Source organism: Cutaneotrichosporon oleaginosum (assembly GCF_008065305.1).
Source record: "Cutaneotrichosporon oleaginosum strain ATCC 20508 chromosome Unknown ATCC20508_contig03, whole genome shotgun sequence".
Taxonomy (NCBI): Eukaryota; Fungi; Basidiomycota; class Tremellomycetes; order Trichosporonales; family Trichosporonaceae; genus Cutaneotrichosporon; species Cutaneotrichosporon oleaginosum.
In genome coordinates this window covers 1,098,224-1,113,556 of record NW_027072172.1, presented here as the reverse complement: position 1 = coordinate 1,113,556, position 15,333 = coordinate 1,098,224, and the positions used below count along the sequence as shown (strand labels likewise).

Here is a 15,333-nt window from a genome sequence, read left to right as displayed (position 1 = left end):
TGGCGGCGGCCGCGCCGGCGAGACACGAGCCCGTGAATGCCGCGCCCATGAGGAACGCGGAGGCGTACGGGTGGGCGGCGGCGAGGGCAACGAGGCCGGCGGGGGCGGGCGGGGAGGGGTCGGTGCCGGGCGGGGAAGGGTCGGTGGCGATGTGCGGGGCCCGTGGTACGGTGGCAGGCGACGGTGCTATGGGGGCTGACGGGGCTGACGGGGCGGACGGGGCTGGCGGGGCTGGCGGGGCTGGCGATGGGCTTGCCGCTGAGGCCGTCGCTGTCGACGCTGAGGTTGAGGCTGTTACAGGCGCTGCGATGAGCGCTGTCGCCATACTTACTTACATGTAAATGGCGAGGCGAGGGCGGCGAGCGCGCACCCCGCACCGGCGGCGGCGCGCCATGCGTCGTCGAGAGGAGCCCAGCGGTCGTCTTTCATGCTGAATGTAAGTGCGGGCGATGATGTGTCGTGTGAAGCGTGCATGGTGAGCTTATGGGCGCATGACCCGACATTACGCGTCTTGGGAACACAAAGGTCACATGTTGAGCGAGATGTGGGAAGGGGCGAATATACAGTACCTTGTCGGGTATCGCCACCCGGCATGCCCACTTGGCCACCCTCCCTCAACTCAGCAACCATTCTCAGCCACGGTATCCATAAGCTATACGAACGAATATAAAGCCAGGCCAGCATCTGCCGTGCGCGCCGCGCGGGTTGATTCTTGCAAAGGGCGGAGCGTTTTGGTGAGGGTTCGGAGTGGATGGCGTGAGAGGCTGGCCTGGGACGAGTTGAAAGGGGCAAAGTTGGCAAGGACGAAGGAAACGAAACGAACAACAGAAAGAGAAATGCGGATGGGGGGATTTTTGCGCCCCGTCCGACTTGACGATGGAACCTGGGTGGCCGCAGGCGCACCTCGTATAAGGCTCGACATCGCTCGTTCCTCGCGGCTTGTGCGACGAACGAGAACCTTGAGGAATGGCACTTGGGCCATTTCGAACAGCTATGACAAGCTGCATACTTGAGGACATGTGCGGGGGACGCGCTGGATTGCGAGCGCGTTAACAGCGGATGAATGTGCAAGCGTGGAACAGTGGATTGGCCATGCAGCCGATGCGACAGACCAGCTCAGAGGAACTGCTGGACCTGCGACACAGTAAAAACGCCGCGGTGGACCTGCTCCAGCAAAAATGTGCGAACACTGTCAAGCTTGCCGTTGAGCGTATCGACCTTGTCCTCCAAAACCTTGACCTGGCCACCGAGCTTGTGGACAGCATCCTTGCGCTGCTGGGCCTCCTCACGCGACTTCTGGGCAGAGTCCGCAGCCCTGGCGCGAGTCAGAGTGATCTGCTCGCCAAGACGGATAAGAGGGGGAAGGCGGGCCTCATCGACGTCGCGCAGCAGCGCCTCAAAGGTCGGGTACGACAAAATCTGAGCACGCGACATGCCCGATAACTGTTGCGCGTCGGCCATGTACTTTTCAGGTACAGTAGCCTTGGGTCGAGCGGTGGCCGCCTTGGGTCGGACGGTGGCCGTCTTCCGCGCCTTGACTGGACCCGGTGTCGGCGCAGGGGGGGAAGGGCCGAGGGCGCCCTGCGGCGTTTCAGTGAATACAGGAGAACCCGTTGACGCTGCGGCAGCCATCTGCTGCAGCGTCGGGCTGACCTTGGTCGACTGGCGACGCTTGTAGGTGCGCACTGGTGCCGACATCCCGGCGTTGCCGAGGTCTGCATCCTCCGTCTCGCTCAGCTTGCGCTTGAGCGAAAGCATTGGGTTGGGCGCCGAGGGGGCGGGGCTCGCCAAAGACAATGGGGCCTTGCGGTCCGCGTCCGAGGCTGATGACAGCAAGACTTCGGCAAACAGGGGCGAGGAGCCGGAGGAAGTCGACGTGGTGGCCGACGGGCCAAGAGCGATCGGCACGTTGGGCGTCACGGGGAAGACCTTGGACGCATTGGCAGCCGAGGCCAGGGCGGCAATGTCGGCGTCTGCGTCGAAAGCTGCAGGGGGCGCGTTCAGCTGGGCAAGAGCTTGGCCCAAAAACGTGTCCTCCCAGGAGAAGAGTAGAGGGTCCTCGAACCCCGTGGGTGCAGGCTGGCTCGCGTCCGGAAGAGTACCAAAGAGCACGGCAAGCAGATCGTTGTCACAGTTGGTGGCGGAGGACATCTTGTTGGTGACGCTCTGCTGAGACGAGTCGCAAGAGAACGGGTTGGGGTCGTCAAAGACACCAAACGCCTTGGACGAGTCGGTTGTGTTGGACTTGGCGAGAGCCAGAGCCAGGTTCAGACCCTCGAGAGGGAGACGAGGGAGTGCGGGCGACTTTGAGGGGGTCGTAGCGCCAGAGAGGATGGAAACCTCGCTGGGGGCGTCGTTCTCGGGGCTGTTGGAGGAGAGCTCGTCGAGATCCAAGAACTGGTCGACAAAGTCGGGGAGGGGAGAAAGGTACGAAAGAGACATGGTGGTCGAGACGGCGGGACCGCTGTTTTTAGTGGGCGAGTCCTGGGCGGGGGGCGACGCAAGCGGCAGAGTGCAATGCCTGGAAAAGTTAGCTCTAGCGGCGATTGTCTGGGATGTCTGAGACAGGTCCTCGCGGCGCTCGCCTTGGCCAGCGCCGCCATGCACGCCGCACCACGCGGCATTGAATTGTGCGGGTGAACAAACAAGTGTGCCAGTCGCTAGCGATGGGCGCTGATTGGCCTCGCAAAAAGCCAGCCGGAAGCACGAGGAGCGCTGAATATACTGCGAAAGCAGGCCTGCAGAAGTGAGGCAGGCGCCTATTTTAGAGGGCCACGTGCGGGCCACGTGATGGACCCTGACCACCTCTCCGGAACGACAACTCTTCAGAGATGCCACTTCTTTCCTGTGACAATCTCTCGACGATCGTCAAGAGTTGGAGCATAAGAATAAAAATAGTGTGCGTGTGCGTTCGCGCATGTCCCGGACATTTATGAAAAAGCAAACTCACGAATTCAAAGTGTGGCCCGTAGGCAAAGGCGAGTCGACTACGGGGGTGTTGATGAGCTTGTCTGGGCAGATGCCAGAAGGGGGCGGCGGGATGATGATGGTTGCTGGGTCGTAGAGGGGGAGGGGGGAGTTTGGAAGGCCATGATGGGCAACAGTTACCGAACCGGGGGGTTCAGAGGAGAGGGTAGAGGAGTGGGTAGGGGTGGACGTAAAAGGTCTTCTTAATGAAGATGATGGTGGACCTCCGCGGGTGCGGCGATTTAGTAGGCGGTGAAGAACATTTCTGGAGTGTTAGAGAAGAGTTGGGGTGGCGAGGAGGAGGACATACCGGGTAGTCGAAGTGTAGTCAAGTAGTTGATCAGAGGACACTTGGGGGTGTTAGCTGCGTTGGCCGTCAGGCGTAGTGATGGGATGGGGGCGTGGTAGTGGGTGATGGATGAGAGAGTGAGAGAGAGTGAGGAGAGGACGTGGAGTAGAGTGGTGGAAAGAGAGAAGAGAGAGGAGACAAAGTGAGGATGGTAAAAAGAGCGAGTGTGAAAAGGGAGAGGGGGAGGGGGGAGGGGGGAGGGTTGCCACGAGAAAAGACCCACGGTCTGACGATCTGACGGGTGATTGGTCCAGCGCGTCTGCCGTTTTGCTTCTGTGTGCTCGGCCATACACCCTGGTTCTCGCCGGTCCCAACGGCACCGCAAAGAGGGGTGAGGGGTGTGAGACCGAGCGGGGCGTGCGGGGCGTGCTGGGGGGGGCCACCTCGCCTGCATCGCCTGCATCGTCGGCCTCTCGAGCTCTTCAGCAGCGCGCTGGAACTCGGCGGGATACCAAGAACGCCAATTCGGGCGGGCCTAGTCCCTGTCCTGCGGCGTGTTTTACCAGCCGGCCGTCGAGCCTTCGTTCACTTGCAGTTTCATCGGAATACAAGGCCTCCAGAACATTGTAAACCAAGTCATCTAGTGAGCTGGTGATCCACTATTCTGGTAGCCAGTGTAGCCAGTGTAGCCAGTGCCAGTGTACTGGCGTTGGATGCGACGTCCTTTGCCACCATGGCACCCGTCCACCCGTCCTCGCCCACACTCATCCACAGCCCACGTCGTCCTCTGAAACAAATTGGATTCTGATTACGTTGCTATTCAATTACATTCACCGCTATAAGTCGATGCATCATTAACTCGGTGGGAATAGGAAACGTAATAAGCCAGAATGCCACAGGTCAGGTGACGTACTTAGGGTTCATGGCAGTAGTAGTCGTAAACAAAAGATGGACCCTGGGGCATACAGGGTTGACTCAATCCGAGTCGACTCGGCTATTTGCAATTTGTATCGGCTGCCGGAACCGAATGAACAAGGAGGAGGACGCGTGTGATTGATTTTTGCTGTGGCTCATCCTTCCGACCACGATATCGCCACGCGACATGACACAGCCGCCACCAAGCCCTCGTCGCGTGGTCGCGTCGCAGGCAGCTGGCTGGCGATCTGGCGACCATGCTGTATCCACACTCTCTCTGTCTCTCCACAGCCCTCCGCCCTTCTCCCGATTTCTGCGGGGTGGGCGTGACCACGCCGTCTCTGGAGCTCTGGAACTGAGAATAATCAATACCAGTTAGTGCCAGCGAAATTGTCGCCAAGAGGGTGAATACCCAGGGGTTATGATTCATTACTATATGACAGCTATTACCGTAGCATCCACCCCTCTGCTTCTCCTGTGCCAAGTCGCGCTGATCGCGGCCGACGGAATTTGCGGCTTACGGTTCCACTCATTTGTAGTCGAGTAACGTTGTGGCAGGTGTTTTTTTCTTTTTCTTTTTCAAGAAGCGCTCCGCTTGCTGGCAGCGCTATGCATCACAGCTGCTCTCAATGATCAAGCAAGTGGCCACAAAGCGGGTGGCAACTTGGGCTCCTCCTCGTTTGGTGGAGGCGGATACCCCGCGCAGGCCAAAACGCACGTTCCGCTCGACGAACGTTCGCCGGCAATGACACTCTCATCTCTCGTCTCCTCCTATCCCATCACACTCGTCTGCAGCGCCGCGCCCCACTAGTCTCCGCGATTCGGTCGTACTAACAACCTCACACCCCCGGGCCCTCCGAGTCCAGCTGAGACACGTTCGACCCCATGCTTGACCACAGCCAGACGGCCGCAGTCAAACCAAACACAAGATATTAACAATGCCAACTGACCTCCAGACTCCACTGCACTCTGCCGCTCCGCCACTTGTCCACTCCGCTCCTCCAACTCCGCTCCTCTGTGACTCCGCGACTACGCGACTCCGCTGCGCCCCCCGTCTTCGCAGCACCTTCTGCTTCGTACTGCGCCCTTCGGTGCGCCCTACCACTGCGCCCGATCACCTCGATTCACCTCAGAAGATTGCCCAAGTGTCGACAGCCGATCCGGCCTGCCTCTCTCTCCCTCCTCCCTTCTTCCCCCCCCTCCTCCTCCTGCCTCCTCCTCCTCCAATCTCCCATCTCCCATCTCCCATCGCATATCGCCACCTTGACTATATACTCCTCCATCAACCATGACTCTCCTCTCGCCCCCCCTCACCCCAAAGTACACCCGCCCCCATCCCCCAAGCCCGCTCGCCAGCCCCGACGCCCTCCTCCTCCCCCCTCCACACATCCCAGACGGCGAGATACCCGACGCGGCGCTGCCGCCGCCCGGCAGCGACGCCTCCCACGACACAGGCGCTGGCGCTGGCGCTCATCCCGCCCCACGCCCCGGCGCACACCCATCCTCACCAGACCCACAGTCGAGCCCATGTACGCCCGCCATGCACGCCTGGCACCCAGGCATGTCGCGGGACGCGAGGGACGCGCGCGAGGCGTGGATCTCGGGCGGGAGAGGGCGCAGCGGGCTCCGGATCGTCATTGTCACTGGTGCGCCCCAACAGACGCAAGACAAAGCTAAAGCCCAGAAAACTTTCTGCCCAAGGTCGACGGCGTCACGCGCACGCTTGCGCGCCTGCTCGAACATCTCGAGCGCGAGGGACACCAGTGCATGCTCCTGGGTCCTGGCACGGGCATGGTGAGTCGCCGTCTTCCTCTTCATCTCTTCTTCATCTACGCACACTGCACACCGTACACACGCCCTAACGCCCAGAGCCACTATGCATCGCACCCACTCGTCGGCACCGCGGGCGTGCCCCTGGTTGTGTACCCCGGCCTCAAGCTCAACTTCCTGCGGCCCAAGTTCTTGCGCGTAATCCAAGACTTTGAGCCCGACGTCGTCCACTTTGTCGACCCCATCTGGCTGGGCGCGCAGACCCTCGTCGCCCTCGAGCTCGGCTGGGCGGGGCAAGATTGGGTCGGCGACGGCGGCCCCGCCATTGGCACCGGCATAAGCGGCGCCGTGGTCGCGAGCTACCACACCAACCTCGCGACGTACGCGACGCTGTTCGGCCTCTCGTGGCTCGAACCCGTCATGTGGCGCCTCCAACAGTGGCTGTATTCCAAGTACTCTTTATACTCCGACACACACTAACCCCAGAACCAAACTCACCCTCTGCCCATCCCCGTCGACGCGCGACATGCTCGAGTCGCAGAGCTTCGCCAACGTGCGCCTGTGGCCGCGCGGTGTCGATCTGTCCCACTTCTCGCGCGCGCACCGCTGCCCCAAAATGCGCGCCTCATGGGGCGTCGGCGACGCGCCCGACGGACGGGCCATCTCGGGCCTCAATATGCCCCTCACGCCACCAGCAAGCCCCACAGTCAGCGCGGCGGGCGCCGGCGACCTCCCCTCCCGCAACGTGCTGCTCTACGTCGGCCGCGTGTCATGGGAGAAGAACCTCGTCCTCCTGCTGCGCGCGTACGGCCGCCTGCGGCGCACGCTGCCGCCCGCGGCCGTCCCGAAACTCGTGTTCGTCGGCGACGGCCCCGCGCGCCCCGAGCTCGAGAGCATATGCGCCGCGCAGGACTTGGACGCCACATTCATGGGTCACCGCAGCGGCGCCGAGCTCGCGCAGTGCTATGCGTCCGCCGACGTCTTCGCCTTCCCCAGCTTCACCGAGACGTTCGGCCAAGTCGTGTTGGAAGCGCTGGCGTCTGGCCTCCCCGTCGTCGGCCTCGACGCCGAGGGCACGCGCGACCTCGTCGCGCACAGGCACACGGGGCTGCTCCTCCCACTGCCCCCGCAAGGGGCGGCGGCGCCGAGGCAAGGAGACACCTCGGCACCGCCATCACGCGCGTGGCCCGCCATCTGCCGCGACACCGCCACCCCCCTCTTCGACACTTGCGTGGAGGGGTACGCCGCCCTCCTCGCCGAAGCATGTACGCTGCACACGCAAAGAGAGGCCATGGCGCACAGAGCCTGCACACAAGGCATTGTCGGGTACACGTGGTGGGACGCGATGGAGCGCTGCGTCGACGGATACCGCGAGGCGATGCGGATGGCGCGCGCCAACCGGCACGTCAGCATCGTGTCGGCACCGTCCGCGCCGGCGGCGCTGGACCCCGCCGTCCCCGTCCCCGCCCCCACTGCTACGCCGCGCATCTCCCGTGTCAACAGAGCGCTGTCGAGACGGCTCGCGCACAGGCAGTTCCGCGAGGCGCAAATGCGATACCGGACACGCGCAAAGTCCGAAGCCGAGCTCGCGCACTTCAAAACACTCGCCAAGGCCCTCCTCGTCGCCCTCGCATTCTGGTGGATCTGGACACGCCACCTCGCGTCCAATGGGCGCGTCGTGTCGTGGGACGAGCTGTTCACCCCCGCCTAATTATATCGGATTGGATACATCAGTCATAATATAGACCTGACCGCGTGCGGTGAGAGATGCATGTTTTACAAGCGAGCAGCAGCTTAAAGCTCGTCGCGCTTCGAGTGGGCCTCGTCCTCGGCGTCGGCCTCGTCGGCCTTCTTCTCGACCTTGGGTGCCTTGCTGTTGGCCTCGATGAACTCGGTGAGGCTCTCGAGCGAGCGGTCGCCCTCGTACTCGACAAACTCGTGCGAGCCGGCGGCGCGGAACTTGAGCGTGGGGAAGCCCTCGACGCGGAAGGGCAGGCCGGCGGGGAGGTCGTTCTCCGTCGCGTCCATCTGGGCGATGACGACGTTCGAGCCCTTGTAGCTCTCGCCGAGCGTGTCCCACACGGGCGCGAGGCGCTCTGTGCGTCAGCGAGCGCGGGCTAGCTACTCACGGCAGTGGCCACACCATGGCGCGTAGAACTCGACAAAGATGTCCTTGTCCGTCTGCTCAAACAGCTGGTCCCAGCCCAGCGTCGTGAGCTTGTACACCGGCCCGTCTTGGGACGCGGGCACGGGCTGCGACTTGACGTGCGGCGCGACGTCGCCAGCCACGAACGCCGTGACAAACTTTTCGAGCGACTTGGCGTTGAACGCCTCGGGCATCAGGTACTTGGTCTGCTCTTGGAGGTTCTGGATGACAAAGCCGGGCTGCGACTCGGGCGCGACGCCAAGCGACTTGCCGTACTCGCCAAACTTGTCGCCGTCAATCCACACAAAGTTCAGCTTGCCCCGGTTCGCCTTGAAGAGCTCGGCCGAGTCCTTGCGGATCTGGTCGCGCGTCGCCTCGTCCTTAGGGTCCATAAAGAGGAAGCCGAGCGGGAGCCCCGACTCGGCGTACTTTGCAAAGTTCTTCGGGCCGATCTCGTCGAAGAGCGGCACCGACTGCGCGTTCGCCCAGCCCATCAGGTCGCCCAGGTTGTCCTTGGCAAAGTCGTCGTCGTAGACCACCTTGCCCTCGTCAAACTTCTTGTACAGCACAAGCGCGGGGAGCTTGGTGCCCTTCGGCAGCTCGGGGAGCGACGAGCCCTCGACCTTGCCGAAGAGGAAGTTCTCGCGCGCCACGTCGGCGAACTGCGAGAACGCCTCGGGGACGGGGTGCGCGTCGTCGCCGTACGCGATTAGGACGCTGGTGTTAGCGCGAAGCGGCGGGGGTCGGCGAGGGTAGAACGATAGTCGTGAGCCGACGCGTGGCGGCCGCACTCGACACGCAGCACGCGTCGCTTCAAGCGACGCTTGCTCTCACACCTCCACTCACACATTGTCCTTGGTGGTGAACTCGTCGTGGTTCTCGGTGGTAAGGACCGAGACGGCAGGGAGGGCCTGCTTGCGCATGTACGCGATGATGCCCTCGGCCTCACGGGGGCCGTTGTAGTTGGTCGGCTCGCCCTTGCGGAACACCTTGAGGGTGGGGTAGCCCTGGACATCGTACTGCTTGCACACCGTCTCCTCCTTGGTGCAGTCGACCTTTGCGAGCTTGATGTTCTCGCCCTTGAGCGTCGTGGCGGCCTCCTCGTAATGGGGAGCGAGGCTGGGGTGAGTAAGTTAGAAAGTGGGGGGGTAAGCGTACTTTTTGCAGTGGCCACACCCTAGAGTCAGCAATGTTCCATTCTGCGTCTATTGTTCTCTGAGACTTACAGGGAGCGAAGAACTCGACGAGGGCAAGGTCCTCATCGTAGACCTCGGACATGAAGGTCTCCTGGTTGAGGTCGAGGACGTCGCTGGCGAAGACGCCTGCGATGGCGGGGAGGAGGGCGAGGAGAGCTGAGAGCCTCATTGTTGTGAGATGGAAGAGAAAGGGAGAAGTGAAAGAAAGAGAGAAAGAAAGTGGTTGGGGGGTGACAGCACGACAATAAAGGCTGAGAGAGAGATGGTCGGGATCTTGATCAGCCACAGGGCGGCTACGTGTGAGGCGTCGACGTGGAGGATGGCCGATTATTAGGTGACTAAGGGAGCGGTATTAGCCCGGTGACTAATCACATTAGTCGTCTCTCTCCCGTCCCCGCGCTATTACTTGCACCATACACGTGCCTCGAGACCATGTCAACTGCATAAACACCATGCACACTCAGCATGCACATGACTTCGCTTCCAGCAAGGCCAGCGGAACGCGGTCATGCATCGACTCCTCCGGCCTGTTGTACCTCCCATCGGCATGGACATTCAAGGTTAGCGTTGAAATCTTGGTGCACAGCTTCACGGCGGAAACTCCTCGCCACGCCAGCTCACCGCTAGGCAGATCGAGCGTACACTCACGACTGACGACTGCACGCTCTGTAAACAGCGCGGCGATGCTCGTCGAGAACATACAGCGGGGCGATGCGAAGTGCACAGACAACCATTCCTACTGTAGCCGACATCCACTCTCATGTCGCCTGTCTCACGACCAAGGGATGAGTGGCAGTCACCCAGTATTCCCATTATTCCACCCCCCGCACTGCTCTCTTCGGCCACTCGGCCAGTCGCCCGTGTCCTGTCCAGACACTCCCGTTTGCCGGGTGGCTTGGTTTCATGCTCTCTCTCTCTCTCTCCGTGCCTGAGCTCGTCGCTCCGTCTCCGTCTTCTGTCTCGGCTCTCATTCTCCAGCCTTGGGCGCGCTCAACCATTGCGATCGGCGTCGGTGTCACTTGCCACTACCCACCACACCATACACCAATCTCCGCTCCCACCTCTGGTAATGAAGCCTTAACGCGCCTCTTCTCTTCGGAAGGACAGCGGCTGCCAGTGCTCTCGCGCGGCCAACGACGCAGGCCTCAATGCCAGGCTCGGCTAAAATCGGATGATGATTGGGCTGAGTCTTACATGGATGAGACGGACCTGAAGCGGGGCCACGTGACTTTGATCCGTCCGCCCAGCTGCCTCCGCCCTGCGCCCCGCGAGATGCTCGACGAAAAGTCGGCAAAGATACTGCAAGGCCGTAAACCACTCGAGCCGCTCCTCTCTCCTCTCCATCTCTTTCCACACCCTCTCTCCAGCGTCTATCGCAAGCGAGTGTGCAAAAGCAGGAGTGGGACTATCGACTAAAACCCACCCCTTCATTCCGGTTCCTTCGCCAGCTCGTCGGCCCCGACCTGTGTCTACCCGTTCGCCCGACCCCGACTCCGGTCGAGTGACACATTCATTCCCATCATGTCCGACAACCAGGCCAAGCCCGAGGCTACGCCGGTCGAGGCTCCCGTTGAGGCGCCCGAGGCTACCGAGGCCGAGCAGGCTGAGCAGCAGCCCCAGCAGCCCCAGCGTGAGCATACCGCCCCGCAAACACTCACACCAGTCCCGCCCGTCGCCGTCCACTTGCCCACCCCGAAGAACGCGCGTACCCTCCCCAAGCCCCAGGAGGGCGAGTCGTTTTCCAAGCTCAGCCTGTACTCGCAGCCCTCTGAGACCGTGCAGGAGATCAAGCTGGCCGTCTCCGAGTGGGTCGGCGGGTACTGGCTCGGCCCTCACTCGCTCCGCCTCCCCGGCAAGGGCGAGGACGTGCTCTCGACTTCCAAGGACGGCATCGAGATCCGCGCCGGCGACAAGCTCAGCGACTTCCTTGAGCTTGCCGATGTTTTCGCCCACCTTCCGGAGGACGGAGAGCGGACGCTCGACGTCGTCCCCGAGCCCTATTCGGAGTCGTCGGCCCGCCAGGCTGTTATCCGCCTCCTTGAGTTCATCGAGCCTGCCGGGACTACCGTGAACAACCTGAGCACTCCGCTCGGCGTCGGTGCCGGCGCCTCCATTTTTGAGGAGGTCCGCACCGGCTCGCTGTACGCCGGCGACTCGCCCAAGGACGCCGAGGCCAAGGCCAAGGCCGCCCAGAAGGAGGCCGAGAAGAAGGACAGCAATGATGCCAAGGACGCCGAGGTCACCGAGCACGCGTTCTCGGACTGGACCCCGGCCTCCAACGGCCTCCCCCTCTCCAAGCTCCCCGTCTCGCAGGCACCCGTCGAGGTCAACGCCTGCCTGCGCTCGATCCAGCTCTCGCCCTTCAACCCCCCTCCCGCCCCGCTCCGACAGAAGGGCCACCAGCTCTACCTCCAGGTCTCGATCCTCGAGGGCGACGTCTTCACTCTCGTGTGCACGACCCGCGGGTGGTATGTCTCCAAGTCGAACGTCAACAACTTTGACCCCACTCCGCGCGACGGCTCGGTGACCCACTCCCTCTTCGACCTCCTCCACTCCCTCTCGCCGCTTTTCACGGAGCGCCTCTTCGCGCTCCCTTCGCTCTCGTCGACCGCGCCTGCCCGCGACCCCCTCTCGACCGTCGCTATCCCTCAGGCCGAGCCCGCGTTCCCGTGGATCATCGCCGAGCCCAAGCCAGCGACCGGCCCGGAAATCCTCCGCACCCAGCTCGCGTACCTCCACTCGGGCGCGACCTCAGCTGAGGGCCTCGACAGCGCCCGTGACTGGAACGAGGAGATCCAGGGCGTCAAGGAGCTGCCCCACTCCACCATGCCTGAGCGTGTGTTCCGCGAGCGCATGGCGCAGAAGACCTGGGCCGAGTTCACGCAGGCGTCGATCCGCGCCGCGATGAACGTCGCCCGCGGCGACATCCTGCCCCTCAACCCCAACGAGCCTGCGCGCCAGCACATGTGGCTCGTCTCGAACATCTTCGTCACCAAGGCGGTCGACTCGATCGGCGCGTACTCGCACGTTGGCGGCGACGCCGCCGCCCACGTTTCGCACGCCAAGGACGCTGAGGGTGTGCGCCTGCTCAACCGCCTCGACATTGACGGCGCCAACGTCCTCGGCCACACCGTTGTCGACTGGCAGGGCGACCGCTGGATCTGCCAGAGTGTTCTCCCCGGCATTTTCTCGCGCCGCGACCCCGAGGCTGAGGACGAGGCTGAGACCGAGCCCAAGGACGAGGAGAAGAAGGAGGACTGGGTCAAGGTCGAGGGTGACAAGGAGGAGGAGCCCGCGCTCAACCCCCTCATCATCTACGGCGCCGACTCGGAGCAGACCACCACGCTGCACTGGGACGAGGCGACCCACAAGGTGATGCAGAAGATCGCTGCGCACCAGCGCCTCGCACCCCACAAGCTCCAGGCTGGCGACAAGGAGTACGAGTTCTACGCCTCGTCCGAGGTCAAGGGTCTGCGCGGCTCGGATGGCCGCCGTTACTTCCTCGACCTCCCGCGTCTCAGCCCCGTCGACATTGAGTGGCTCGAGAAGAACTACGAGGGCAAGCTTGTCGGCCCTGGTGCCGAGCAGGCCGACGCCCCCGTTTACCCCCACCGCATGACGCTGCTCCGCCCCGAGCTCATCGAGATCTTCTGGGAGAGCGAGCTCAAGCTCTGGGCGCGTGAGATCACCGCCAAGAAGCAGGCTGAGGAGGCGGAGAAGGCCAAGGCTGAGGGCGAGAAGTCTGAGAAGGCTGAGGCCAAGGAGGGCGAGGAGGCCAAGGAGCAGGAGAAGGCCGAGGAGAAGACGGACGCGATCGACCCCGAGACTATCGCCACGCTCAAGGACTTTGAGCTCCGCTTCAACCCCGACGCGTTCGTCGACTCGCCTTCCGAGGACGGCCAGACGTTCGGGCCCTCCAAGTACACTGACGAGAGCGACCCGGCCATTAAGTCTGTGCGCGATGCGTCCAAGTTCCTGCGCGACATGAGCATCCCGGCCATCGTCGTCGACGTCCTCACCGGCTCCGCTTCGGGCGTCATGGACGGCGCCTCGCTCACCCGCATCATGCACGCGCGCGGCATCAACATGCGCTACCTTGGTATCCTCGCCGCTGCCATCGACAACTTTAGCAAGAAGCCCGAGGGCGAGTCCAAGGAGACGCAGGGTCTTCTCGGCGCGCTCCGCTCGGTGGTCATCCAGGAGATGGTTTTCCGTGGCGCCAAGCACATCCTCCGCGACCTCGTCCGCGGCTTGCTTCCCGAGCAGGTGCCCAACGCCATTTCGCACTTCCTCAACTGCCTCCTCGGCACCGACTACAACGCCTCGCCTAAGGCTGTGTACGAGCAGTTCGAGGTCGGACCCTCGGCCGAGCCCGCCTATGTCTCGCTCACCCCCGAGTCGCTCCGCAAGCAGATCGTCTCCGAGGTCGAGACCCGCTTCCGCTGGAAGCTTGACGAGGCGAGCCTCACCTCGGGCCTGCGCAAGCCGCAGCTGCTGCGCGAGCTGGCGTCGCGCTTCGCCTTCCAAATCGCCCAGCGCGACTACGCATTCGACGCATCGTCCGAGGCAGCCGCCGTCAACGGTGACTCCGACAAGGCCGTGTCGAAGAAGAAGAAGGGCAAGTCGGCCGGCCCCTCGAAGCGCGTTACCACCTTTGAGCCCGCCGACGTCCTCACTCTCCTCCCCGTCGTGATGTCGACTGCGCCGAGCGTCGCCGTCGCCGAGGAGATCTTTGAGGCCGGCCGCGCGACCATCAACCGCGGCGACATCGACATGGGCCTCGAGTTCATGCTCGAGGGCGTGCAGCTGTACGAGTCGATCCACAGCGTAATCCACCCCGAGGTTGCCGCCGTGTACCACCAGTACGCGAGCACGCTGCACCAGCTTGCGCGGATTAAGATCCAGCAGATTGCTGCGTCGGAGAACGCGGACCCCGAGCAGCCTTTGGGCTTGGACATTGCGACGGCGCTCAAGCTGCAGCGGCACGCGGTGCTGATCGCGGAGCGCACGCTCGGCGTGTACCACCACGACACGGTGGCGTACTACTTCCAGCTCGCGATGCTCGAGAACCTCGAGGGCAACGCGCAAGCAGCGCTGCGCTACTTCCGCCACATCCTGATGCTGTGGAACGTCATCTACGGCGCGGACCACCCGGAGATCAACACGCTGCTCTCGAACGCCGGCATCGTGCTGCAGTCGCTGAACCAGCACCAGCTCTCGATCGCGCTGCTGCACGAAGCGGCCGAGCGCAACGCGGCCCAATTCAGCCGCAAGCACGTGCAATACGGCAACGCGCTGCACCAGCTCACGCAAGCGCACTTCCTCGGCGGCGACTTCGCCGCCGCGCTCGCGAGCTCGGAGGGCGCCCTCGCCATCTTCACGGACGTGTACGGCGCCGAGCACGCGCAGACCAAGGAGGTCGCGAAGAACGTCGAGCTGCTCAAGGCCGTGATCGATAACGTCGAGCGCCAGAAGCAGGAGCAGGAGCTGCTGCGCCAGCAGCAGGCCAGCCGGCTGCAGGCCGCGCAGCGCGGCGTGCCCCCGCCCCGCAAGGTGCTGCCAGGCGGCACGACGCTGACTGCCGAGCAGGCGGCGCAGCTGGCTGCGTCCGTGCGCGCCGCCGCGGCCAAGCAGGCCGAGGAGGCTGGCGCGGCCGGCGCCGCAGGCGAGGGCGAGGCCCCCGCCGGAAGCATCAAGATCGGCGAGCGCGGACACATGGACGTAGACGAGCTCGTCAAGTACATCCAGGGCGCGGTGCCGTCCAACAAGCCTGCGCGCGGCGCAAAGAACCTGCGCGGCAAGCGCCGCACCGGCGCCAAACGGTAGTCTACTTATCCATATCATAGCATCACCACTCGTTGCATACCCAATCAGCAGTTTGATCCGATCCACGGGGCAGCATGATTAACGTGAACTACTGATCTCAGCTGGTAACACGATTGTCGCCATCACAGGCGGGAGTGATGCGGGCCGTTCTGCGCTGTAGCATGGCACGAGTTGGCAGTCTAAACCCCTGACCAGTCAACTAACAACTCCCCGCTCGGACATCC

General features: G+C 63.1%; 6 protein-coding genes across 6 annotated transcripts; 3 read left to right on the top strand and 3 right to left on the bottom strand.

Moving 5' to 3' along the window:
* Nucleotides 1-1,116: 1,116 nt before the first annotated feature.
* On the bottom strand, nt 1,117-2,442 carry COLE_03633 (uncharacterized protein; the record flags this gene model as incomplete). Its single annotated transcript, XM_018419716.2, has 1 exon — nt 1,117-2,442. One exon carries the CDS (start codon nt 2,440-2,442, stop codon nt 1,117-1,119), a length of 1,326 nt encoding a protein of 441 aa, XP_018281502.1.
* A 1,808-nt stretch (nt 2,443-4,250) lies between these two features.
* Nucleotides 4,251-4,601, bottom strand: COLE_03632 (uncharacterized protein; the record flags this gene model as incomplete). Its single annotated transcript, XM_018419715.2, has 1 exon — nt 4,251-4,601. The coding sequence occupies one exon, from the start codon at nt 4,599-4,601 to the stop codon at nt 4,251-4,253; it is 351 nt and encodes a 116-aa protein (XP_018281501.1).
* Nucleotides 4,602-5,711: 1,110 nt separating this feature from the next.
* COLE_03631 (uncharacterized protein) lies at nt 5,712-7,652 on the top strand (the record flags this gene model as incomplete). The annotated part of the gene is made up of 4 exons (XM_018421175.2): nt 5,712-5,817; nt 5,856-5,965; nt 6,041-6,393; nt 6,428-7,652. 4 exons carry the CDS (start codon nt 5,712-5,714, stop codon nt 7,650-7,652), a joined length of 1,794 nt encoding a protein of 597 aa, XP_018281500.1.
* Nucleotides 7,653-7,735: 83 nt separating this feature from the next.
* On the bottom strand, nt 7,736-9,010 carry COLE_03630 (uncharacterized protein; the record flags this gene model as incomplete). The annotated part of the gene is made up of 3 exons (XM_018420211.2): nt 7,736-8,037; nt 8,071-8,804; nt 8,934-9,010. The coding sequence occupies 3 exons, from the start codon at nt 9,008-9,010 to the stop codon at nt 7,736-7,738; spliced, it is 1,113 nt and encodes a 370-aa protein (XP_018281499.2).
* Nucleotides 9,011-9,735: 725 nt separating this feature from the next.
* COLE_03629 (uncharacterized protein) lies at nt 9,736-10,215 on the top strand (the record flags this gene model as incomplete). Its single annotated transcript, XM_018419714.2, has 1 exon — nt 9,736-10,215. One exon carries the CDS (start codon nt 9,736-9,738, stop codon nt 10,213-10,215), a length of 480 nt encoding a protein of 159 aa, XP_018281498.1.
* Nucleotides 10,216-10,804: 589 nt separating this feature from the next.
* Nucleotides 10,805-15,109, top strand: COLE_03628 (uncharacterized protein; the record flags this gene model as incomplete). The annotated part of the gene is made up of 2 exons (XM_018420695.2): nt 10,805-10,913; nt 10,947-15,109. The coding sequence occupies 2 exons, from the start codon at nt 10,805-10,807 to the stop codon at nt 15,107-15,109; spliced, it is 4,272 nt and encodes a 1,423-aa protein (XP_018281497.1).
* Between the last annotated feature and the right edge of the window lie 224 nt (nt 15,110-15,333).